Genomic DNA, 27046 nt, shown 5'->3' with positions numbered 1-27046 from the left:
ACACCTAGAGCTAGAAATCTGTAGACAACAAGCTAGGGCTGATGGCTTCTCACAAGCATAGCTGGCCTGTTGCCTATTCTGCCTATTCTGCATGTTAACAAAGCTTGACTATTACTGCCATAAATTATAGGGGGATGGCATTGCCAAGGAAGAGTAAGGAGAATACGATTTCCCAAACCAGACCCAAAGACTTTCTTCACATCCATTTAAAAGTCTGTTAAGCTGTGTATGGTTTACTATCATTTAGTGGTCTTCATTTCTGCTACCACCCTGGCTCAAAGCAACAGAAACTGCGAAGTAGAACATGCAGACTGAAAAACAGTTAAGATCATAGGCTCTGGAGCTGGAAACCAGGGTTGGAAATGGTCTTCATACTTTCTGGCTGTGAAGGTAAGCAACTTAGTTCACCTCTCTAGCCTGGATCTCCTTATCTGCCAAAGGGAGAACAACAGTATTTATCTCATTAGTTTAGAATGAGGCTTTAATGAGACAACACATGTGAAGAGCTTAGTATACAATAGGCATCAATCATGCCCTATGTTTGCTGCTTTCATCATTCTCATCAGCATCTGCAGACTTACTTCACTGTCTCTTCAATTCCTCTGATCAACACCTGGCTCTAACAGTATGGATAGCACCTTGCTTTGTCTTTCTCCTGCTTGTTGGTACTGTAAGATAAGCCTGACTGCTTCCTACCCATCTCTGGCCAGCCCTTTTTTTTAGTGATTTTTTTTTTTTAAGATTTTATTTATTTGACAGAGAGAGCACAAGCAGAGGGAGAGGGAGAAGCAAGCTCCCTGCTGAGCCAGGAACCCGATGTGGGACTCGATCCCAGGACCCTGGGATCATGACCCGGGCCGAAGGCAGCCGCTTAACCAACTGAGCCACCCAGGTGTCCCTTTTCTAGTGATTTTTAAATTTTTAATTTTTTTATCTATTTTTAATTGTGGTTAATAAACATACATTTTTACCATTTTAGCTATTTTTAGGGTATAGTTCAGTAGCATTAAGTACAGTCACATGATTATGCAATAATCACCACCATCCATCTCGAGAACTTGTTCATCTTCCCAACTGAAACTCTATACCCACTAAATAATAACTCCCTGTTCCTCCTTCCCCTAGTCTCTGGCAACCTACTCTTTGTCTTTATGAAGTTGAGTCCTGTAGGGACCTCGCATATGTGGAATCATATGACATTTGTCCATTCATGACTGATGCTACTTAACTAGCATAATGTTGTCATCCGTGTCATAGCATGTGTCAGAATTTTCTTCCTTTTTAAAGCTAAATAATATTCCACTGCATGTAAACACCACATTTTGTTTATCCATTCATCCATCAATGGTCATTGGCTACTTTGACCTTTTGTTTATTGTAAATAATGCTATGAGTATGGGTGTACAAATATCCGTTCAAGTCCCTGATTTCAAATCCTTTGGGTACATACCCAGAAGTGGAATTGCTGGATCATCTGGTAATTATATGTTTAATTTTTTGAGGACCCATCTCCCCATACCATTTTTCACAGTAGCTACACCATTCCCACCAGCAAGGCACAAGGGTTCCAGTTTCTCCACATCCTCATGAACACTGTGATTTATTATTTGTTTGTTTTGGTGATGACCACCGTGATGAGTGTGAAGTGGTTGCATCACCACTTTTTGTGTTTCTAATGGCTCTGTGTTTCCAGATGCATTTCACCACCCCTACCTCCCAGTCTCTGGGCATCACCAAATGTGCAGACACTGGCTAGTTATATTCCCAGAGAACGGGCCTGGGCTCAGCTACGTGAACCAAACTAGCCATGAGGTCGGCTCCTAGGTGGCCCTTCCTTGGCAGGCTGAAGCTGTAGCTGTTAAAAATAAGAAAACCAACAAAATTAGGTGAACCAGGGCTGGTTGATTTCAACATGCATACACATTCTCTTCCATACTTTAAACTCCACTTAGAATGTACAAGGCAGTGTTTAGATAGAGAAATTATTTGAAAATAACTGCAGTATAAAATTTTTGTTGATACTGAAAATGATAAAACAGTGAGTTTGCTCTATCTGGTCTCTCCCTGACAGGCAAATTATTAAACATTTTAATAACCCATCAGGTGAACACACAATTTTGCATGACCCGCTATAAAGAAACTTTTTTTTAAAAAAGAAAAGAAAGAAGAGATGGTTAGGAGCATCCAACAAGGATGTGGTTCTAGGTCAAAAGTTTCCTATGACTCTGCATAGAGCTGCACACATAATGAGACCACTTACATTTTTGTTCTAAAATGGTTGTTAAACACCCTGTGAGAAGAGATGATGGCCCTTTAAAAAAGCACCACTTTAAAACTTTTTAAACAATGAATCTCTTTTCTCAAATAAAATTTTACAGAAAATCCCATGTTCTTAAATTTCATGCTTATAACACATTTACTTATCAAAGTTAAACAGTGAAACCTGTAAGGTGGTTTTGGTTAACACACAAAATACAGAAGTAAGGACTGGTGAGGCTATTTATTGCTCCCTCAATAATCAGCTACAAAATCCAATTAATTTGTGCATTTTGTTTTAGTTGCCGGGAGATAATTCTCCATGGATCTCACACATCTCTTTATACCTTACAAGTAGAAGTATTGACAGCTTATGTTCTAAACTATCTTTTCAAGAATGCTTGCATAGTAAACAGACTTGGAAAGTAGATAGTGTCTGTCTCTGAAGCAAAAGGGCAGATTGGCTTACTGTCCTGTATGAGAAAGATAACGTCTCACTCTGCTAAAGAGCAGTTTGCTTAAAGACTACTACAAAAAACTCAGGTTCCTCAAGCTTGGGATCCTCTTCTGTAACCCAACCCTGGCAGGTGTCATCTGGCCCCCATTGTGCTATTTTATGGGAACTAAGGCTTGGGGAACTGGCTCCAGAAAATGATGATACTCTGGTTATTACTATTGCTGAGAGTAACAAACTGTCCTTTGTCTCTGACCCAGGGGTCTCTTGTCTTCTGCCTGTACCCAAGAAATGGCAGCAGGCAAACTAGTTAGCTTGCAAGTAGGGTAAAATCTCAAGATTCTTAACAGTTCTTGACATCAGTTATGCAGTACTGAAATCATCCCTTGTCACTCAGACAAGCCATTGCACAAGGGAACAACTTTGAACCCACTTATAATGCAATCCCAGGACACTCTTCAAATAAACCAAGAAGACAGGAAACGTTTCTTCCAAGATTCTATGAATCACTGTTAAACTGGGCAGCACAAGGAAACTGCGGCAGTGCTGTACATAGCCCATTAGACAGTATTTTTATTAAAGTTTGCAGAATAATTAAAACACATTTTGAACACAAAATGTGAATCCATTCATAGAACTCAGTATCTCACTTGAAAAACCCTTCTATCCCAGAAATGGAACAAGACGGAGTCAAAAGCTTAAAGACTTTTTTTTTTTTTTTTTTTGCTCCAGGTCCATGCTTTAGAGTTACTTCAGTCATTAAACCTCTCTCTAGCTCCTGTTCCCCATCTCTACAGTGGGATTAACTGTGTCTCCAGGGTTTAACTCCCAGAGTTGTACAGGGGATCAAACATGTTAATGCATAAGATGCTTTGTAAACTCTAAGGAGGCGAGACAAGGTAAATCTCTGGCTACTGTTGTTTGCCATTAAAAGCAAGTTCTCTGTAGCTCTTTCATGGAATAGGCTCAGCAGCTCACAGCAATCACAGGGTGCAAAGTCCTTTGTTCATTCAACAAATATTTATTGTGCCAGGCACTGGACGGGAACAGGAAAAAGATCCCAGGGACACACGGTAAAGAAACCTCTGATAAGATAAAACACACAAAAGGGCTTTTCCCCTTTGGATATAGTTTCTCCCTTATATGTCCCTTCGGTGCTGTGGAGGAGAAAATATAAAGGAAGCAGTGGGAACACAACTGAGATCTAATGGCACACAGGGAGTTTAAAGCGATGCTTCAGTCAGGCTTACACTCCTAAGCCAACTAAATAGACTATTAGTGGCTGGAGAGAGAAACTCTTGCTGCCGAGAAAACCAAAGGCCCTTTAGGTGAAAAACTAAACTAATGTCTGTATGAACCAGACCTAGAAGAGAGCTACCTCCATGTTAAGACTGAGGTTAAATTAGAATGGAGAAGTCCCCTCCAGATCTCACAATGAAATCAGGTTAGTTTAAGATGTACGTTTCAACTACTAGTTTTAGTAAGGAAATTCCAAATTGTACATTCAACTCATTTTCTCCTTTATAGCCACCTCTATTTATCAGTATAGAGAGCACTTGATAATCCTGAGTTCAATGTGTTTTAAAGAGGTCTATTTTGCCAACTGCTGAAAGATAATCAAATTTTATAGTTTGGAATATGCACCTAAAATATCTTCTACCACAGGACGGCAGCGGACACAAATTCAACGTTGTTCTTCTCGGTTACGGATATCTATCCTGCTCACGCAGGTCTCATTTGAAAAGTAAAAATTGTACTGTTTGGGAGAATGTGAGTTATGTTCATGCGTTGTGTGTCTGGAGTATTTGGCCCCATGCAAAATTAAGTGGGAAACGGGAAGCCCCTCCTGGAGAGATGGCATGCCTTATTCTAGGCACCCGCAGGCCATAGTGAAGGTTTGATGAAAGCTTGTTGATGGAAGTGCATTGTGCCTTGAATGTGCTCAGCTGAATTGCTCAAAATGACAAGGTCTGGGCATTGATCCAGGGGCACACATCCTCTCACACCCTTTCTAGCTGGTAGCAGGAGATGAGCGACAGGATACACTCATACTCTGAGGTAGGCCCTGTCCTGTGTGCCTTACACATCCCGTTAGTTCATTTAAGCCCCACAAGAAGTCTGAAAGGTGGATACAGTCAATAGATCCATCTATTAGCAGGGCAATTGTAGGCACAGAGTGGTGAAGCCACTTGCCAAGGAGGCACAGAGCCAGGATTCCCACCCAGGCAGCCTGGCTCCTGGGCTCTTAACTTCTGTGCTAGGCTAAATAACAATAGGTATCATTTATTTATATGACGATTTACTACTCTAACAGCAGCAGCTAACATTTCTTGGGTGCTCACTCTGTGCCAAACGCTGTGCTTAGCAATGTACAGACTGTAAAATCCTCCCCATCGCCTTTCCAAGTGAGACCCAGCCTTACCTCCATTTATGACTACAGATCAGTGAGTTTCAGTGGCTGGCTTAAGGTCGTGGAGCAAGCCAGCTGGAAGGCTGGGATTGAAGAGCAGGTCTGGGTGACTCTGAAAACCACACCCACTGTCACTCACTATGCAGAGGACTCATGTCCCCAGCTCTCCCATAACCTTCCTCATGGCGGGACCCCCTGAAAGGGCCAGCTTTTGCCCCTGAGCTGGTATTCGTTTGAGTACCTCTAAATTAAATTAACTGGAGCGATGTGGATCCTAAGAGGTAGCAGAGTCACTGAATTTTAGTTTTGAAATACAGCTTTGTCCTACGAACTAGCAGACCGAGAAACTCCTCTACAGGTTAGAAGGCCAGGTGCCCCCAAATCAGCCTGGTTCAGCAAAACCCCAGACAGAAACCACCTGGTTTCACAAAGTTCTATTAATAACACAGAACAAACAAGCAAGAAGAGAGCAAAAGGAAATATTGACAATACAGCCAGACAATATTGACAAATACCTAACACCTGCCAGAATTTTCCAAAAGGAGCTAAGAAAGTAAAAGAAAACAGCAACAATGGTAGACTCTTAATCATAGGAAACAAACTGAAGGTTGCTGGTGGGGAGGGGGCTGGGAGGATGGGGTAACTGGGGGATGGGCATTAAGGAGGGCATGTGGTGTAATGAGCACTGGATATTATATAAGACTGATGAATCACTGACCTCTAAGAGCTGGTGGGAGGGTGTGGAGAGCAGCTGCCTACACACCTGCTACCCTCTCACATTGTATCACCATCACACAGAAATGACCTTACTGCCTCAGGTCCCAGAAGCTCCTTCTGAGAAACGGGGCGGTAACGTAATGTCCCATCTATTTTATATTGTATTTTATACTGTTATTTACTATGCTATTATTTCTATTATTATTTACTATTCTATTATTAGTCTACTGAGAGAATTCAGATAAAATAAGCTAGTAGAAGTTCTCCAAGGAGCTCAATTTACAAATAAAAGATATTGTTTTTATCACATTTTACATAGTACCATATAGATTTATCTCTCTCTCTCTTTTTTTTTTTTTTTGGCTACGATACCATTGATTATATTCCCTATGCTCTTTAGTCCCTAAATCTATAGGTAGATTCATCTTGAAGAAAAATCACTTTACTCTCCTTCTCCCATGTCTGCTTGGACTATTTTCAGTCAATTTTACAGAAAATTCCATACCAGGTTATTTACAATCCTCATGTCACATTTTAAGATAAACTACATTTTGAAGAAAACATTGATTTCATTAGCTTAATCTCCATAAATAATAAATAATGATAAATCTTTCCTAATAATAAAAATGCTTTCTAAGATTTGTCAATAGCCTAGTAGCAATAAGTTTGGGCTTTGGGCTTCTGGGATCAAATCCCAGATGTTTTTATTAGTGAAGTGACCTTGGGTAAGAGCTTGACTCTCTCCCTGCCACATTTTCTTCATCCATAAAATGGGTACAATTGATCTAAATCAGGGTTTGTTATGATGATCAAACAAATGGACTAGTCAGGCAGGATGCCTGATACGTAGTTATTAACCAACCAATGTTATTGATTGTTATTATCTTAAAAGGAAAAAAACAAAAGGAACATATATTTTGCAAGGCGTTCTTTCACAAATGTTAGAGGTATCCTAAGCAAGTGTCCAGGCAAAAAAGAAAAAAAGAAAAAGAAAAAAACTTCATACTAAAATAAATAAAATTCTTAAAAAGGTGAGCTATGAACAAAACTATTTTCTGCTTCATATAATTTTTGAAAGGCTACAAAGCTTACAAAATAATAGTACATGCTGAGATTCATGGAAAAGATATCCAGGGAAATATGGGAAACACAATAAAAATGATTAAGTATATATACACACATATATATGCTAAACAAAACTGTTCAAGTAGGTAAACTGAGCCATCATTCCAAAGGCCCCAAAGTTTGTTCCAAGTATGTTCCAGTAACCAAGCGTAGGGGCCAAGACTGTGAGGTGGCAGCTAGTTCATGCAAGGTTAAGTACCGATTAAATTACTTTTCCTAGTACTAATTTCACAAGCAGTTTGGAGAAATAAGTTTACTTGGAAATTGCGATACTTAACACTAATGACTGGAAAGCCAACTGCACACAGAAAAAAAGACAGCAATGTTGATCCATGGAAATGACATGTACGTTTTTGACAACTTAGAATCTTACAGTTTGAAAGGACTGTCTTGGTGATTTAAATATCTAACACCTGCCAGAATTTTCCAAAAGGAGTTAAGAAAGTAAAAGAAAACAGCAACAATGGTAGACTCTTAATCATAGGAAACAAATTGAAGGTTGCTGGCAGGGAGGGGGCTGGGAGGATGGGGTAACTGGGGGATGGGCATTATGGAGGGCACGTGGTGTAATGAGCACTGGATATTATATGAGACTGATGAATCACTGACCTCTACCTCTGAAACTAATGATATACTATATGTTAATTAATTGAATTTAAATAAAAATAAAGAAAAAGAAAAAGAAAACAGAACAAAACATACACACACAATCAGGTATACAAATGGAGGTGCTGATGGATCCCTTCCATTCAAATTCCTGTGAGTCCGGGAGATGAGGGATTTTCTACACTTCAGTTTAGAAAGCAAGTGAGGGGAGAAGTAACACATAGGGGCATTAAGTGGCTGGACAATACCAGCTCCAGGTGGTCATCACTATCATACTAATATCTGAAATGCCTATCATCTCTGGGGTCTGACAACATACCACAGTCACTAAGCTAAATATTTAAGTACTTGACACATTTACTCTTTTAATTCCCACAACAGCACTAAACACCTAGGAGGTCGTACCATCACCACTCCTAGGTCATAAAAGAGGACACTGAGGTTGACAGAGGTGAGGTGACAGGGCTAGAATCAAACTTATTTGGCTCTTAATCATCACGTTACTTAATCTGACTCCCCAGACCCACCTCCCCATGCATCAATGCAGCCACCACACAGTAGGCTCTTTTGTGTGATAAATACCTATTTTCAACCTATTTGAAAGGCAGCCAGAGTTAAGGACAGGGAGCCCTGCCCCTGTACTTCTTTCCCTAATGGCTGCTCTTGAAAAAAAACAAAGAGAGCTGGGATAGGAAACAGACCACAGGAACAGCAGATCAGGTCAGAGACAGACCACTGGGGAGATCTGAGACCCAGCAACAGAATACTCCTGGACTACAAGGCATTCCTCCCTTCAAAGAGCTGAGAGATTATTCCTCTCAGACCATCCTGCTATCTGAAGTTCTCTCACTACTCATCTCTTGACCTGAGCTTGAACTTCCCTGTACTTGACACTGCTTCTCCAGCCACTCGCAAGACTGAACCTCCAAGTTATACAACAGTGCTCAAAAGAGAAAATAGGCAGCTGCCTTCCTTGAGGGCAAACATCAAGCTCCAACCTTTTGTTTTCATTTCTGGAGTTTCGTTAAATCGACTCAAATAGAGAAAATAAATATTTTCTATTTAAATAAATTCTTAAGAATCTTACGAAATCGACTTGATTTCTGGCAAAGAGAAAAGCAAATGAGTGATCGAGTTTTCCCATATTAAAAGGAACAGTTATGTAACCATCCCACATGGAAGAGCCAGGCTGAAGTCAGAATGCTAAAAGACTGAAATAGCCCTGCTTCTCTCCACAAGTTAAGATCACAGTGGGGGATTTCACGTGTGACATACTTCTCATACAGCCTCTGTCCCCTCATGAAGGCCTTCACTTCATTGTCCAGAGGGAAGGTGCCATCATCCTTTCTAAAGCGGTAGAAGAGTTTGACGTCCTTGAACTCCTTATGCTCATCACACACTGAAACACAATATACACAGAGAGGCAAATAAGAAAAAAAAATCTTGTTTAATTCCTCAAATGATGTGAGAGGCTAATTAAGACTTGTTTTACTACCTAATTTCTGAAGCACACTAATCTATGCTTTAGTGCATGTATTTAGCACGGTACCTGGAGTCAAGTAAGTGCTCAGTAATATTAACTATCATCATCGTCATCACCACCATCATTATCTAGTAAAAGGGTCACAAATTTCAATGCATCATTCATGCCACAAATGCTTCTGGAGCATACTGGGGCAGACATCAGCCTCAAAGAATGTGATGTCTACTGAGATAAAGAGAAATGTCAACATGTAATTAACATATGGCATGAGGGGGCAATGAATGAGGTGAGGGGATACTGCAGTGGGAGACCAAAGAAGGAGTAACCAGTAACCCCAGTAACCTAGCTGCAGGGAATGGACACTTCTCTGAAGAGCTTGCGTGTAGGCGGAGACCTGAAGAATGGCTAGAAAATGGGCTAAAGTGAAGACAAAAGGCATTCCAGCCCAAAAGGACAACAGCATGTGGAAGGTCTTGGTCACGGTTAAAGATCTCAAGGAGACGTGTTTATGAACGTTCATGGAACCACTGAGAGTAACAGAAAAACTCAGAAACCTCTTAGATGTCCATCAGCAGGAGAATGGGTAAACATACCATGGCGTAATTATATATGGCATACGTAGCAGCAGAAACGAGCAAACAAGAGATATGCCCTCAACATGGATGAATCTCAAGTGTGTTGATCAAGTTGTAAAAGAATAAACATGCATTTTTATAATGATTTAAAGCACTGGAAGCTATATGATACCTTGCTAAGAGATACAGAAAGGAAAAAGTATGAAGAAGCAAATGGAAATAAACCCAAACATCTCTTAGAGGAAGGAAGGGAATATCGCTGCAGAGAGATGAACAGGAGACCAAGCGTTTTATTTCCTAAATGGGTAGGTTCATATCTGGAATAGAAGATGTGGTCCTTGGTTTCCCCCCAAGTTACCTCAAATGTCGGTGGCTACTTCACTCACCATGATGAATGATGCCACGGTCTGCTAACTTCTGCATGAGTTTGATTGCTGTCTCTCTGTCGGAAGCCTCTTTGTGCTCAATCAGCCAGTCAATCAGTTCTTTTGCGACAAAGCAGTTTGGGTAGGTTTTGAGATGATGTCGCCTATCTTTAATCACCTTTTCTTCATGCAGCCTGAGCCTGGAAAGAAAATTTGACATCGCTTTAGGAATTTTAATGACAACACAAATCATTAAGCCAATCCCAGAGCTCAGGAACAAAGTGGAGGCTCTAAATGTATCAAAGTGCCATTCACATACCTGCATGTCAGTAGGGGGTTGTGACACCGTCAGAGCCCAGAGGCCCCAGAAATGGTTCTACCCCCAGATCTAGAGATGATACAGGTCAATGGGAGGGGAAAACAACACTGGACAAGCTAGAGCTCTCCTGCCACTTGGAAGACTGAGAAAAGCTTTCTTGCCCCTGCTGTGACGAATGCCTTCTCTTTATCCCTCCACCAGTGGGCTTACAGCTTCAACCAAACAACAAACAAAAACTCTGAACACTTGCTGAAACCAGGTACTTTCTCTTTGTCACATATTGCTCAAGGTCCACCACATCAGCATTCATGCATTTATGTAACAGATACCAATGAGTGTCTACCACCTTTACATATTTCCAGGCATTAGAGACCTACATCGGAAAGTAGCACAAAGATCCTGGCCTTTGCTTGTCCCGCTTTCAATAGGGGCAACAGCTAATCCTTCAGTGAGGCTTACTAGGTTCCAGGTGCTGATCAGAGCACATTCCATAGATGTTTGCAACAACCTCATCAGAAGTTATTATTACCATCTACACTTTTTTTTTTTTTTTTTACTTACAGCAGAGAGAACCTCAAAGAGATTAAATGACTTGCCACACAGCTAACCAGCGATGAAAATTAAATTTGCACCTGATGGTCTCACTTCAGAGTCTGACTTCCCAACTGCCACATCGTGCTACCTCTCGCCAGGGAGGGATAAACAAAATATCCGGGAGAGATGGATTAAAGCTGAGGGACGACAATACAATTTATTTACAGGCTGATGGATTAGTATGGGGAAAAGTGGTTGACACAGAGCCTTCCCTTACTCCCTTCAGAGCTCAGTGACTTTTTTCCAAAGGAGTCTTAAACTTGCCTTTAATTTTTTTTTCCACTTGGTTTCTTTTCTTTTATCAGCCTACACTTACTTTTTAATTCTTAAGGGTTTGAACTGGTTGAAACACGAGGTCAGCTTTCTTCCTGCTTTGCCCACATGGTCCTATGCTCCTAACCTCATATTCTCAACTTCGTCGAGAAATGGGAGTGCCACGTGAGTAAATCACACAGTAACTGTGTGAGCGAGGCAAGAGGCCACTTTCTTCCTCTGTAAAATGGAGGCAATTATGCTCACCCTATCCTCGGCCATGTTGAGATTGGGTGACATAATGTCTATTAATAGCCTTGGCACCCAGCACAGTGCCTGGCACAAAACAGGCCCTAACCTCCTTTCTTTTACTCCCTAAGGAAGGAACTAGACTGTACTCTTGCCTGCTTTTTGAACGGAGTTGACCTGATGAAATTTAATGGGTTTTGATATCCCAGGGGTTACAAGTATAAGTTGGGAGCATACTGGGGCTCTGAAGCTTAGATCTCTTCCTTGCTAGACCACTGTTATAGGCTGAAGTGTGTTCCCCTCAAATTCATATGCTGAGGCCCTAACCCCTGGTACTTCAGAATGTGACTGTATTTGGAGATAGGCTCTTTTAAAAAGGTAATTAAATTAAAATGAGGTCATGAGGGTGGCCCTAATCCAATATGACTAGTGTCCTGATACGGAGGGGAGATTAGGACACACTCCTCCACAGAGAGAAGACCATGTGAAGACACATGGAAAAGGTGGCCACCTATAATCCAAGGAGCTAGGCCTCCGACAAACCAACCCTGCCAACACCTTGATCTCGGATTTCTAGTCCCCAGAACTGTGAGAAAGTACATTTCTGTTGTTCAAGCCACTCCATCTGTGATACTCTGTAATGGCAGCCTGAGCTGCCTAAGACAGCCAGGAAGTGCTAAAGCCTGGAGGCACCTGACCAGTCTGCAGATGAGATGCTCAGCTGGGACATCAGCAGGTACATGGGAGAGGGGGATAGAAATGAGAATCCTAACACCTGTAAACTGCAGAGAAAGAAAAAAAATCACGTTCATTGCCTTCCGACTCTATGCTCAGTATTCTACTAAGCACTTCCACATATGCTAACTTATTGTCTATGGCTCAAAGGTTGCATCCTCCCAAGTTCATATATCAAAATACTAAACCTTAAAATGTCCGTTGTGAGGGCAATCAGGAACACAAGACTAGGAATATAACACCTGGTTCTCATCTTGACACTGCCAGTAATTCCAGAAGATCAAACTTCTGAGCACCAGAATCCTCCCTGATAAAATGGGGATAATTATACCCATGGTAATTACTTCATCACACAGTCACAAAGTTCATTAATGAGGATAAGGTGAGCATTTGAGCCCTTCCTGTGCGCTAGGAACTGTTTTCACTGCTTTATTGACATCAATCCTCATGGCAGCTCCCTGACGCAGGTAATGTTAAAACCACAAGGCCAACGTAGAGTTGTAATTATTAATAAAAAATAAATGAAGCCTAATAAAAAACACGTTCCCATAGGCGTGCTAAAGTCTCACATCCTTCTAATTAATTCAGTGACAATGACACTGAGTAATTTGTTTAACATGCTCCAAGTGGCAGAATGAGAAACATTAATTCTTAGACGTGACGTCTGTCAGGAATCCAAGAATAATGAAGACCAATTTATTTAGAAGTTGAAACATGGAACAAGCTACCATATAATTTGGTGGAGGAGGTATATGTTATGAGCCAAAAGGGGAGTTTTACCTCCTATAAACTTTCCAACTTAAAAAAAATTATTAGGTAATATTTATCTTTAAATACTACAGAATAGAACCTTTCAATTCCTAACCTTTCATGAACCCACACCTGTTGCTAATTCTTGAGCATTCTTTGATTCCCACTAATTCCCGCCCTGCATGGAGGGGAGAAGCACTAGGCCCTCCCTTCAGCCCCACCAGGGCCTGGTATATTTCCATGTTTAGAAAACTGAGCAGTCATCCGATGGAGGGGAAAGAACTCTGGATCCCGGAGATGCTGATCATTTTAGATACGTTACTGCGGTTAAAAACATTCAATAATGGTGCTAGCATCTTTTTTTTAATTTCACAGTCAGAAATACAGAACTCTAAAAATGAGCATTAAGATTGTGCATCCTCAGGGGCGCCTGGGTGGTTCAGTCGGTTAAGTGTCTGCCTTTGGCTCAGGTCATGATCTCAGGGTCCTAGGATTGAGCCGTGCATTGGGGTCCTGCTCAGCAGTGAGTCTGCTTCTCTCTCTCTCTCTCTCCCTCCCTCTGCCCCTCCCCACCACTCAGTCTCTCTTTTTCTCTTTCAAGTAAATAAATAAATCTTAAAAAAATTTCTTTTAAATTGTGCTTCCCTGAAAAACTATCCCAATAAAAAGATAAGAATTTTCACACTGTAAACACATAACCAAGTGTTTCTGCCTAGCACTGTGGGCACTTAATATTTTCTGAACAAATGAATGTTCAAGGACGCTAAGACATGATGCTATTTTCAAAAAGGTAAGGAGGCTTCTCACTAACTTAATAGGAATCCCCACAACTTAGTAACCATCTATTACCATCTATCCTGCCTGGGGTGGATAGATGGAATTTAATCTAAGTCTTTTTACAAAACTATTTATGCTTTCCATTCCAGGATAGTCAATTTCCAAAATTTTAATCCCTGTTGCATGTGAATGGGTGTTTTTCAAAAAATTATTTCCTTTTACTTGAACTAAACTTACCCCTTACAGGTTTCCATTAATACACTAAAATGCATGGAGATCTCCAAAAGGGGAACAGAGTAAGGAATATTTCAAAGTTTTACGGAAAAATAGACATTTTGAGTAGCTAAGCCTCTCATGGAATATCAAGACTCCAGAAAATGCTGAGCCAGGGGCTAAAAGCCACACTTTTAAACATGGCATGTTGCCTGGACACGTCAGTCACATTGTCTGCCTTTTCCAACACCCCCCCTCTGATTTAAAACTGCCTTCCACACCTTAACCACCCCAGGCAGGGTTCACAACTCTGGGCCTGTTTTCTTTCCATGTGGGGCAGTGCCTGACTGAAAGAGCCCTTGACCTATGGCGGCCCCTGCACATACATGCCCATGGGCTGTTCAGTGAGACCAGAGGCATGAGATCTTACCCAACTCAAGGGACATGATCAGCTAAAGCCAAGCAGAATGGGTCCCTCCAAGATTTAAACAAGAGCTGACGTTTTCAAACTCTACTTGTGCCATGGAACACTTTCTTCAGATGGAACTCACCTCAATGTCAATGTGTAAAACAGAGCAATGTGGGCTGTTCTAGCTAAAAGGCTGCCAAGTCCAGAGTACTTCCTGGTTTTCCCATTCGGTTCTCCCAGGTATACCCTCCGTATCTCGGAGACTATCTCCACGGAATTCCTAGAGCAAAGGTGAATAATCCCCATGACTAGAAGATGCTGAGGGAAATGCCCGACCAGGAATGAGAGGAGAGGGGTGAGGCCAGCACAGCAAAGCTAGGGGTGAGGAGAAAGAGGTCGCAAAACGAGGGGCAGCAAGAGAGGCCTGTCCCTGGAGTGCCTTGGTTCCTCAGGTTTTCCAGTTCTTCCACGCCATGCCCGCTATAACCAGAACAGTACCAATCCCTTCAGGTGGCTGAGGAAGCCTCAATCCTCTGAAACCAAAGGAACCGCACCTACCCAGGCTCTTAGGAGGCCTTCCAAACTTCCGCACCTCTTTCTCACCTCCCAACCACAAACACACCCGCCTTGAAGTCTGGACACACTGGACTCTTCTCCATACCCTGTGCGTGCCATCACCTCCCATGCCTCTGCTCAAGACAGAGACCCTCCTTCTGCCTTCAATAATTTAAAAAATTGTCTTTGCTCTTCAGCTTCCGAGACACCTCCTCCGTGAACATTCCCCGAGCCTTCAAAAGCCAGAGCTCTCTTCTCCCACGCTATTTTAGTGCTACAAGTAAAACATTCATCCCACTGTATTACAGTCAGATGAGGAGCAGGATATTAAGGGAGAGTTGCTTATTTATTTGTATAATTCTAGTGCCTAGTGCAGAGTAGGGGATAGATTCTCACTGATGTGAAAAAATCAATTAGTTCATACAATGCACTCAGCACTAAGAAGGCATAGGGAAGAACAGTCTTCTGACTACCCGTCCAAATCGATCCATACTGAACCACAGGGGAAAGTAACCATTTCTATTTTAGCTGCATTTTCAAAGCCACCAGCTAAGGAATTTAAATACGAAAACCACCTTCCCGTCCTTCATCTCAGACAGCTGGTTCACAGGCTTTAGATTCAAGGTGATTTTGTAATACTCTATTCCTGTCCAGCTAACCAGCTGCTGGGCTTGCATCAGACAATTTCCTCTTCTAGCCCTAGGAGAACAAACACTACTGAGCACAGGGTGTTAATAATCCCTGCAAAATTACCCTCCATCTGATAAGAAATGCAGAAATTGTTTTTCGAAAAATAGCTTGCAAGGAACTGCACAGGTTGTGGGGCCCGGGGGGGCGGGGGACAGAAAGCACATATTCTCATTTAAAAACAGCGTCATAAATCTCAGCCAAAGTAAACAGTTTAATTAAAAAACACAGCAAGCCAAACAGTAGGGCTGACAGTGTGAGCCTTGTGATTTGGGCAATAGCACTGACATAGACGTGCTGTCAACCAAAGCTGTTGTCCTTCCCAGATATTCAGTCAATATCTGTCCTTGGGGACCAGACAACTCAGAGAGAATCACTCTTGATCACCTACCCCTGCAAGGACCCGAGTCTAAAAGGGTGAGAAAAAAATACAGGAACAAATGAAATCTAACCTCCTGCATTTTCTTTTAATGTTTGAAATGACTTTACAATTAAAATTTTAAATGATCCAAATAATACATGCTCGTGGTAGATAAAAAGAATCTCAAATAGGTCTAACAGGAAGCTGGGTACTGATCATGAATTGGTAATTACTGAAGCCAGAAGACAGGTGCATGGGGGTTCATTCCTGTATTTCTTTGGGGTGTGATCAAAATTTTCTGTGATCCCCACTTTTCAAAAGAAGCCAATGTTAATAGCTGCTTATGTATTCTTGCACAAAACTCCTATGTTTTGTGTGCATGTATAGCTATGTTTATGTATATCTTTATGTGCAGTAGGATCAATATACACATTTCAGGTAGTTTTGCTTCAAGAAGATGCTTGAGTTCTCCCAATCTGATCAGAACAACAGAACAAATACACACAGTGATAGGAAGGAAAGAGCGTGAAACAGGTTAATGTTAATAGAGTATATGTGATTCTGGAGAGCCAGAAGGAATTGGTCTCAGGTCACACACAATGCATGCACACTATGCAGAAAGCCACAGTGACCACCTTTAATGACAGTGACGACAAATGTTCCACCAGCAGGAATCCTTTGCAGGAGGGCTATAAGCAAGGGCTCTGTGAATCAGGAACAAAGGCAGAGTCATCAGCTCCATCCAGAGCCCTCCCAGGCCATATATCAGGTCAGTGCAAGTACAGTCCTGTATGCTATGTGTCTTGTCACCACACAAATTGAGATGGTAAGCACGCCCATGAGGGGAGCATGTTTGATTCCAAGTCCTACATATCATGCACTCTATTTGAGATCTTGATGATGGCGTATTAGCAGAAATAATGACAGCTATTTCACATTTGAACAGAGCTTACCCTAATGATATCCCTGTGATCAGGAAGGCACTGTCATATTCATTTGGCAGATAAGGAAGCAAGTTCAGAAAAATTAAAGGGACGTGCTCAAGTCACATTTTGATCAGCAGTAGTCAGGACTTGAACCCAGATCTTCTGATTTCTACATTTAGAAAGCATTCCGCAACATCAAACTTTAAATGCCAGAAGCATCTGTCTTCTGCCTATTTTATGCTCATGTAGACTAAGGAAGAGAAAACGTTATGCTAAAGTGCCATGGAAAGGTGAAAATTTATGCAATTTATACATCCTACAGATACTGCTACCAACATAAAAACAAAAGAAGGCATCCCATTGTCTTCATGTCTGCATTGAGCCAATATTGGATAATTAAGATGTCACTCGGGGGGGGGGGGGGGGGGGGGCAGGAAATGGAGCTGGTGAGTTACACCATCCCAGAGAGTAAGCATCAGTTCATGCGGGACATACAACAAACCCTTTTAATGACATGTGCATAACAGCTCACAAGGCCCTTTTAAGTCTTTCATCTCATCTGGGAGATAAGAGGTAAAATACAGGGTCAAGATGGGAAGGTCCCTACGTCAGCCTTCCTTACCTCATTAGACCTGAGAATTTTCACTGAGTTCTTCCTCCTGGGGGCTTTTTCCTATGAGGTCTCCTGTGCTGAAGGAACAAAGAGCAATTGCATCAACATCCCCAGCTCTGATCTCTTTCTCTGATAAGTCAGAAGTCCTTCCTGCCTGCAAAGCGCCTTTCCAAGAAGCTCCAAGATTTTTTTTTTTTTCCAAAGAGGTCATTATTTGTTTACACTACACCCAGGTGTATCAGGCCTCTAACCGCCATTTTACAGGTGAAGAAACAAGCCCAGAATGCTTCATGGAACTCACTGAGGACACAGAGTGACTCACAGGACCAGTACTGGTTACTGAGTCAACTGAATAGGTAGCAGCAAGTGGGGGATAAGAAAGTATAGCTTTCAGGTAGGAATAGGGACTCCGGTGTATTAGTCAGCAAATTAACTTCCTGCTCTCCTCATTCACGATTTATCCTTCATTCATAGCAGAGCCGTGGAGCCAGACGGACTGGGGTTCAAATCCAAGCTCCATCCATTATTTGCTGTGTAACTTTGGACAAAACTTCCAACTTCACAGTACCTCAACTTTCTCATCTATAAAATGGTCATAATAATGTATGTCTCATATTGTGAGGATTAAATAAGAAAACTCTATGTAAAGTGCTTAGCATATAATAAGCTCTCAGTAAACATCAACCCTTACTGTTATTATTATTATGTAATATATTTCATCGTCAGATTTCACCCAAAGCACCCTCAAGAAGCCACTAAATATGTATTTCAGTTACTTTTTAGAACAAATGCAGTCCTCAAGTTGCTGACCGTTGTTTTCCAGTATGTGTACCAGATTTTGCATTAAATGTGCTTAATATCTCTGGGAGTGAATCAGGGAACAACTGGGGTGAATTAGCAACTCTACCGCAGTCTAGCTAAGCTGGACTTAGCTGTTCTTCTTCATTCAAGGATGAGAAAGAGTCCCCCATGTGGGGCGGCAGGTAACGCAGAGAAAATCAAAGGTTAGAGAACACTCAGTCGCTCACTAAAAACACACGGAGGCCTCACTTCCTGCAAGGTCTACTAAAGCTAATCTCACCCCTTTTGGGGCCTCAACCAAACTGATAACTAAAATCACTAACTTGTTTTAACAGGAAACAACCTTCAGTTTATCCAGTCCAAGCCCTCCCTGACATCACTGTTGGATAGATGGGAAAGCTGACACTTGGAAATTGGGTGACTTGCCCATGTTTGACCCACTGGATTGTTGACTTTGGTCTCCTGACTCGAACCAGACTCTCTGCTTAACATCACCGTGGGACAGCCTGGAAACAGCGACTGATGCCACTCTAGGCCTTTACTGAGGAGTGGCCCACTGATGGGCGAGCTGGCCTAGACTCTGTGACAGCCTCTCAAGTCACCTGTTGTCACACCCAGCCTGTACCCCCTCCTGAGGAAGACACTGCATTCCAACAGCACATTTAGTGTTGCGAACTGAAAACTTCTCCGAGAAGAAACTGCCTCGGGGCCTATTTTAGACAAAGAAAAAAATATAGAGAAAGATGAAGTACAAAGATCATGAAATAATAACTAAATACTGTTCACCGGACCCCCGAGTGGAATCTGAAGAATACCAGCCAGGTGCTCTGTGGACGGGGAACAGAGATTCAGGTTAGAGAAGGTGAGGGCAGTGATGCTCAAAGAAAGGCTTCACTAAGATCACCGGGAGGACTTGTTAACTAGAGTGCTGGGCCCCACCTGCTAAGTTTCTAATTCAGTAGGTCTGGAGGTGGGCCCAAGAATCTGCATTTTTTAAAGTTTTTTTTTTAATCTATTCATTTGAGGGAGAGAGAGCAAAAGCGAGAGCATGAGCAAGGGGAGGGTAGAGGGAGAGGGAGAAGCAGACTCCCTGCTGAGCAGGGAGCCCAATGGGAGACTGGATCCCAGGATCCTGGGATCATGACCCAAGCCGAAGGCAGAGAGAGACTTAACCAACTGAGCCACCCAGGTGCCCCAAGAATCTGCATTTCTAACAAAGGTCCAGGTGATGCTAACGCTGTTCTTCAGGGAGCACACTTTGTAAACCTGGGTTGGTGTGGAACAGAACCAACACTGTGTTGCAGAATAAAAAGAAGAGTAAGGGTAGCAGGCAGGGGGAGAGTGACCGTGAGGTGAGCACTGAGCCAGCAGACCTTCCAGGGGCCGGGTGTGGTCCAGGTGGGACATATTCTCAGGGAGTCTGTTTCCAGGCACTGGAGCACCCTCCCCAGGAAATCAGGAGCCTGTGAGTCTATACCCCACATCTTGCCAAAAACCCATAAAAGGCTGACAAGTGAACTTCCTCCGGGTTCAACCTATGATGTGATTCTTAGGGCCCCTTCTTCCTTTAAATGTATCTCCCCACCTGCTCACTGATGCTCGTTCCTCCTTAAGGAGGAGCACAGCTGTCCATCCAATAAGAAGGCATAAAAGCCTTTTTCTTTTTTTAAGACAGGTCTTTGGCTGAGGAACAGGTGACGAGCTGACTCCTATTAAATGGAATTGGCTAAGCAGCGAGGATAAACGGTGGCATGGTATCTCTTCCCATTTTGACTGAGAGGAAGTTTAAAGTAGGAAGGTGCGTGACTTTGAAGCAAGAGGAAAAGAATTGGTCTGGCTGGTGGGAAGGATGCCCAAAGCAGAAGCCGTGCTCAGAAAGCAGACCTCATAGCCCTCGAAGTCTGGGGGCGGGTGGGGGGGGAGAGCAACAGACACCAGGGATTGTGCTGTCCCTGCGAGGAGTCAGGGCACCTAACGTGTAGTGTGTGCGGGTCCTGTCCAGGTAACGTGGCCCCGGCGGGGAGGACTCCTAACCGAATTAGGACCTGAGCTTCCTAATCCGGAACATGAGGAAAGTGACTAGATGATTTCTAAAAATCTCTTTCAACTCTAACGTCTGTTTTTTATGGATACCCTGAAGAGCCCCCAGGGTAAATGCTCACTCACAGGATCAAAATAGAACAGGCCGTTTGGGGCACATTTTGTACTAAAAAGAGTTACTGCAAACCACAAGGCCCGGGAGCACAAAACAGCAATTTCATTTCCTCTGGGCTTCCAAACAAGGATGAACATATCAAAGTGAATCTTGTGCTAAGCGCACTGTACAAACACTGTCTAGGGTTACAATCATCTATATTCAGCTCACAGGACAGATGCTGAAGCTGCCAAAGTGCCATAGGCTTTGGGTGTGCAGGTCTAGGACATGAGAATAGGAAGTTTCTCTGGGTTTAAAAGTACTTCAAGGGCCCTCAAAAGTGTTATCAGGGGGCACCTGGGCGGCTTAGTCATTTAAGTGTCCGACTCTTGATTTTGGCTCAGGTCATGTCAGGGTGGTGAGATCAAGCCCCGAGTCGGGCTCCGTCCGCACTGAGCAGGGAATCTGCCTAAGATGCTCTCTCTCTCTCTCTCTCTTTCTCTCTCTCCCTCTGCCTCTCCCCCCACTCACGCTTACTCTCTCTCTCTCAAATAAATATATTTTTTTAAAAAGTGTTATTAGGGACATCTGCAGCTATTGTGGAGGCTGCTGTCAGCTATGGGGCTTCTAAAAGATTTCTCATCCAATATACATTTATTGAGCCCCAACTGCATACCAGGCATAGCCGGAACAATTGTTCATGGTGAACTAGTTTCTATAGTTCAAGGATCCCAGTGTTCTCTCTTCAAAATGAAAATGTTGTATTCTTTGTAGGGCGTGCATGCACACATGCATGCACACGCACACACCAAAATCTCCATAATATGTTAAAGCTGAATCTATCCAATGATTTTCCTCTTCTTTTATTGCCTCTGTTTTAGCTCAAATGTATCACCTTCATTTCTGCCTCTGTCCCTATATGTATCCTATTGTTTTTGCAGGATATGCCCCGTCTCTTTTCTTATCCATCTGGTAAAATCTAGCTTAACTCCACCTTCTTCCATGATGTCTTCTCTCATCTAACCAGATTTGATCTCATTTCCCTGACTCCCCTGTGATCTATTTTCTACAATGCTCATGTTTACCCATATATTATTATTTTCTTCTTATTTGCATTAATTCTCTTCAACTACACTACAAACTCTATGCTTATAGAACTATTTCATTCCTGTTGCATATTTCCCAGAGCATCTGGGACAGGGCTAATGGTAAATGATACTCAGTATAAGGGTCTGGGTTTTCATCTTTGTTCTCAGCGAGACAGAAAGAAACAGCACAGTACAGAATGCAAAATTTGCATTTCTAGTCTTGGGCCCTTGGGTGGCTGTGTACCCATCCAGGTTGCAAATACTCAGCAGCACTTCAAAGCATTTCTGCTATTTCCTTTCTATTAATATGAAGGAATATTTGGACCACATGTGTGTGTTTGGTTTCCCCAGATAAGTAATGTTCAATGGTTCTTCCTCCAGAAAGAGCCCACACCCGGGCGTCTGCGTGGCTCAGTTGGTTAAGTGTCCGACTCTTGATCTCAGCTCAGGTCTTGATCTCAGGGTCATGAGAGGCTGGGTGTGGAGCCTATTTAAAAAAAAAAAAAGAGCCCATACTATTCTTCACAGAATGTGTATACAGCAGGTGTCTGAGCTTTAGCTCAAGCTCTGTCAAGATCCAGGCAGGTCTGGACAGATGTGGCTCAGGTTGGTGGACAGGGCCCTCCAGGAATTCACCGACAGCTCAGCAAAGGAGCCAGACCACCAGAGACGAGAGAAATTGGGAGAAGGCTACGGTACCTGGTCAGCCCCAAGGACACGGGGAGCTGAATCTGAAGGTGCTGTGTTCACTAAAGTTTTGTGAAGCAACGGGCCAGAGGCAGCCACGTACACTGCAGCAAAATGGTGACAAAGCATACACAAAAAAAGAATAATGAGAGACTCTGGAGCAGTGATACATACACACATAAACACTGGGAGACGAGAAAGGTCACAAGAAGGGCTGTTGAGAAACATCCAAATTACTCCACAATAAGCATTTTCAGGGGTTAGTAGTCCCTTTTAGGTACTCAACACACTTACAATCAAACGTTTAGGTCACCTTTCATACCCAGGTGTAGTGCAAACACCAGATCCACTGGTATTGTGATTTTGTTTGTTTGTGACTAACAGAATGCAAGTAAAATGAAACTCTGGGAGAATGAAGTCATGGGAATGAAAGGCACAGCACAGGGAATATAACGAATGATATTCTAATAAGGCTGCATGGTGACAGATGGTACCTACACTTGCGGGGAGCAGAGCATAATGCGTAAACTTGTGGAATCACTGTGTCATACACCTGAAGCTAATGTCACATTGTGTGTCAGCTAGACTCAAAAAAGAAAAAAAAAGTGAAACTCTGGGAGAAACTCAACCTAAAAATCTCCATTGCACTTACAACTACATAGAAAACAAAAACACTTCTCAGGACCACATAATAAAATACTCTTTCATGTACCTAATATCCCCCTCAGGAAAATCTTTGCAGACCTGTCAGAGACCCAGCTAGTGAGAAGAAACTATTAGCAATCTAGTTACCGGCTTATTCCAGGTTAACATTTTCCCTTTCTTAACAGCATTCCTGTGACCCTTGCAGGAACTCAACACACTTACAGCTAAATTTCCAGACAACACATATACCAATGTGGTCCCTGAAGATACTTGGCGTCTCCTTGTTCCTACTTCAGGAGACTCGGGCGCATATAACCTCCTAGATGGAGACCCACACTTGCCTGGATTCCAGGTCACTCAGACTGAGCAGAGAGAAGCAGAGGGACCGAAGCAGAAGCAAAAAGCCACCAGTAACAGCCAAGAAGGAATTACAAGTGTGAAAGAAAGACTCAAGATGATAACTCTGGAGCATCCAGGTTTCTATATATCTGAGTCCCACTGAGCTTCTACATAGTAATGTCACAGTTCACGTGCTCAGCACATTGTGGCTTATAAATCACTGCCATACACTTCATCGCATTTGATGTTTGCCAACAACCATGTGAGGTACTTGGGGGAGAGATGATTAACCCCTGCCCATGGATGACAAGAAGGAGGTTTACTATGGTGACTGGAATTGCCACTAATAGTAGCTACATGTAACATCTGGAACATCAGATTTCTCACTTATCAAGACTCCACAGTTGAAAGAGTATATCCAACCTCATTAAAAGAGTCTTTCTCAATGGTTATAACTGGCGATACCAATGGTTGACCTGTAGTATTATTTGCATATTTATGTTTTCCATGGGTCTTCCATTATTTTGATAAGCACCCCCAAACCCTCCATATTCTCTATAACTTCCTATTTTGTTATGGTGGATGGGTAGGCATTCCAACCATGCTGATGGTTATATAAAGAATCTGAAAACTTAGCCAATCTCAATTTAAAGTCCCAGACGCCCAGCATGGTTCTGATCACCTGTGGCTGCTCATGAACTATATAGCACTCTTTAAACCCAAGACTGGATTTTCTAAAGATAGCTAGATAACTGAAGATCTTGTCAGCTCTCAGCCGCATTCTCCTGACAGCTGTCACCTGAATCATAGTGGCACTTGGCAACAGCTAGAACGTCTCACTCTCTCAGTTAGGCTACCGGAGGCAGGTAGAGAAGGTGAAAGAGGACTCTTTGGAAATCATTAAGATTCTAGACAGCCTTTGAAAGACTTCTCTCAATTTAACGTCACCATGCTCCTGCACCTGTCTCCAATACCATTCCCAGCATTTGTTTTCTTGTGTGCAAGATGCTAGGAAGCAAAGCAAACAGGACAAATCCTCATTCTAGGTACCAAAAAGGAAATGATACTGGTGTTCTGTGAATTGGTGGGTTCTCTCTCCTGGTATTTAAATGAGGCCCTGGCATCTGTTTAAGCCTGAGGTCTGTTCCGCGGGCATCCTGATGTACACTGCAATTACATCACCCTGGGGTAGCTGATGAGCTGTCTGGTTAGTTTCTTGAGAACACGTAAAATGCCCTGCAAATCAGTCTCCATTTATCAGACTTGTAACTTTCCCACTGATTACACAATGAAGGAACAAATGTTTGATTTGATTTGATTTGATTGCTATTTGCTTCAAAAGCAACGCAAGTTCTCAACTTCTTTGTTTTAAGGGAGGACTTGCAGACAGAAAGTGGAACCAGACCAGAATAAGGTGTTCAGATGAAAACAATGATGAAATCTGGTTTTTAATAAAGGGACATAAACCAAAGAATAGGGGTTTACCTTAGTTTGATAAGAGAAACACAATGGCCTGCATGTAATCAATATCATTAGTGGGTGAACATAAGCTATTGAACAGATAAAATTAAACATGTCTATGTTCAGAGAATCACAATATTCTAGTCCTTCCTAGATTATTATGGCTATAAGAAAATGATTCTGGGAGGAAAAAGATGAAAAAGGCTATGTCTAGGTTTCTCCAAAATTTGCTGAAGAAATCTGTGCTCTTTATACACCTAAAAGTATATACTCTTAGCTAATCTCTAATAAAATGTCAACTGCACTTTAAAAAAAGAGTTCACATACACTGCCTTAAATCTTGTTCAAACCTATCGACGAATTACAAGGCACTGGGACAGACTTTATGTTCTGTTTGTTGCCATGTGGAAAAGAGTTCTGTCACTGCAACGTCATAGACTCCTGGATTCAAAAGTCACACAGAAAAATATGCTTTTGATGTTGTTCTTAGCAGTAAGAGCAGAAGGAGGAAGAATGGCCCTCATTCTTTCTGCCTGTTTACACAAGTGCCATTTACCATTTTGATAAGCTTTTCCTCAGTGCCACGTGCTTTACAATATCACTTTTATTAGTCACTCGCCACAGGTGCCATGTGATGTGCAGGAATGTTATTGCCCCTATTGAATAGTGCAAATGCCCTCATAAGACAGAGGAAAGTTATGTGAGGGCCTTGCCTGCCCTAAGATAAACAATGAGAGCCAGAGATTGAACTTGAAGCTCTAATGTCCTGCTTGGAGCCCTGGGAAAATCTACCAAGGTCTCCCTTCAGTAAAGCCAAGAAGCATCGGTCACCAGCTCACTACTTTAGGCTAACTCTGGCAATACTAAAAATCCAACAAATATTTATTGGTGCCTACAGCAGTGAATCTGACATCCTTGTAGACTTGCTTACAAAGGGGGGGGTGTCTAAGACAATCCTTCAGGTGCAACTAAAAAAAATATGAAAATATCTTCATTTATTTTATCTCACCTTTAAAAGAATTTCAATTTCTATTTGTGTGTATGCTTATGAAACACGTAAGGCATTGGTACAGTAGTACACGTGTTTAGCTGTTAAATTACTATGCCTATGTGGGAGGGATCTATGATCAAAACATTTTTGTTCATAAGATTTATTTTTATGAGACAGAGAGAGCATGAGCAGAGGCGGAGGGGTAGAGGGAGAGGAGAGACAGAATCTCAAGCAGACTCCCCGCTGAGCACGGAGACCAACTTGGGGTTCGATCCCACAACCATGAGATCGTGACCTGAGCCAAAATCAAGAGCTTAACTGACTGAGCCACCCAGGTGCCCCTATGTCCAAAACACTTTTACAGATCAGGACAGACAAGCAGAAACATTTGAAAACCAATGGACTACCGGACTCTTTAGAATTTCCTGAACATGCCATGACATTTCTTATCTTCAGGTTTCTCCACTTCCTATTTTCTCTGCCTTAGATGAACCTCCTCTCCCTCACCATACGCTGAATAAACTTCAAAACCTAGCTCAGCTGGTACCTGCTCAAGGAAATCATTATCCCCCTCCACCAGGCAGAGCTGGTCCCTTCCACCTGCTGCTTATGTGGGGGGGAATCTATGATTTTGAAGACAAGGGAAGTAAAGTGTACTGAACTGAACTTCCTGAGGGCAGGGTCCATGTTGGCTTGTTCACCATGTGTCCGGTGCCTGCCACAGTGCCTGATGCACACTAGGTGTTCAATTCACATTTGTTAACCAGGCGATGTCCAGAAAACTAAAGTAATTGCTCCAAGTCACACCTTGGCGAAGGTCTTCCTAAAAGGTGGATCATACCACTGTTGGTCAACAATGGATCTATGATCCATTGCACCTTGTATGCCCTTCCATCGTGGAAATCCTCGTGCTGCACTGGAACCGTCCACGTTTCCATCTCTGGCACTAGCTGGCTGGAGTTACTGCTTGTGAGCTCCTTGAGGACAGGGCTGGGATGGTTTACCTATTTTCCTTAAGAGCTGCCACAATGTCTGGCACGTAAGAGACACTCACAGTTTACATGAGAAATGTATGCACTTAGGTGAAGAATCTCTTCACAATGTTTTTTCTAATTGCAATCGACTTGAAGAAGAATTTCATGGAGGCAATCAAAGTGCATTGTACTTTCTCCTTCCTCTTCTTGCAGGGGGCAGAGAAGCTTTGAGGGTGGGGAAAGGTGGTCGTGCTCCAGACAGCAGACGACCACGATGACTAGAAAATGTAGAGCTGAGATGTGAGAAACTTATACATTTTAAATTCCCCAGTGAGGGCTGGCCAGCTCCAGTCTTGAGTTAAAAATGGAGACCAAAGGCTTCTAAGTCTGAGCAGAACAAACCAGAAACACAGAGACATGCTGTGTTCAGGTGGAATGGTCCCATGAAGATGCCTGTGGGACAGAGGAAAGGTGCTCAGGGCTGAGTGAGAGCCT

At 42.5% G+C, this 27046-nt stretch overlaps 1 protein-coding gene across 2 annotated transcripts in view; it reads right to left on the bottom strand.

Annotated features, from left to right (window-relative positions):
- DEPTOR (DEP domain containing MTOR interacting protein) overlaps positions 1-27046 on the bottom strand; it is a 130405-nt gene that overhangs the window by 84747 nt on the left and 18612 nt on the right. For both annotated transcript variants that reach the window (XM_073893155.1, XM_025871046.2), the window contains exons 2-3: positions 10013-10191; positions 8844-8967 (exon numbers count right to left, since the gene is read on the bottom strand). In XM_073893155.1, coding sequence (XP_073749256.1) covers positions 8844-8967; positions 10013-10191 — 303 coding nt within the window. The remainder of the gene's footprint in view (positions 1-8843; positions 8968-10012; positions 10192-27046) is intronic.

The sequence above is a fragment of the Callorhinus ursinus genome, unplaced genomic scaffold (assembly GCF_003265705.2).
Source record: "Callorhinus ursinus isolate GAN/ISIS: 27379988/994484 unplaced genomic scaffold, GSC_fseal_2.0 scaffold5, whole genome shotgun sequence".
NCBI classification, from domain to species: Eukaryota; Metazoa; Chordata; class Mammalia; order Carnivora; family Otariidae; genus Callorhinus; species Callorhinus ursinus.
The sequence above is the reverse complement of the archived record's forward strand: the minus strand, read 5'-3'. Positions and strand labels throughout refer to the sequence as shown.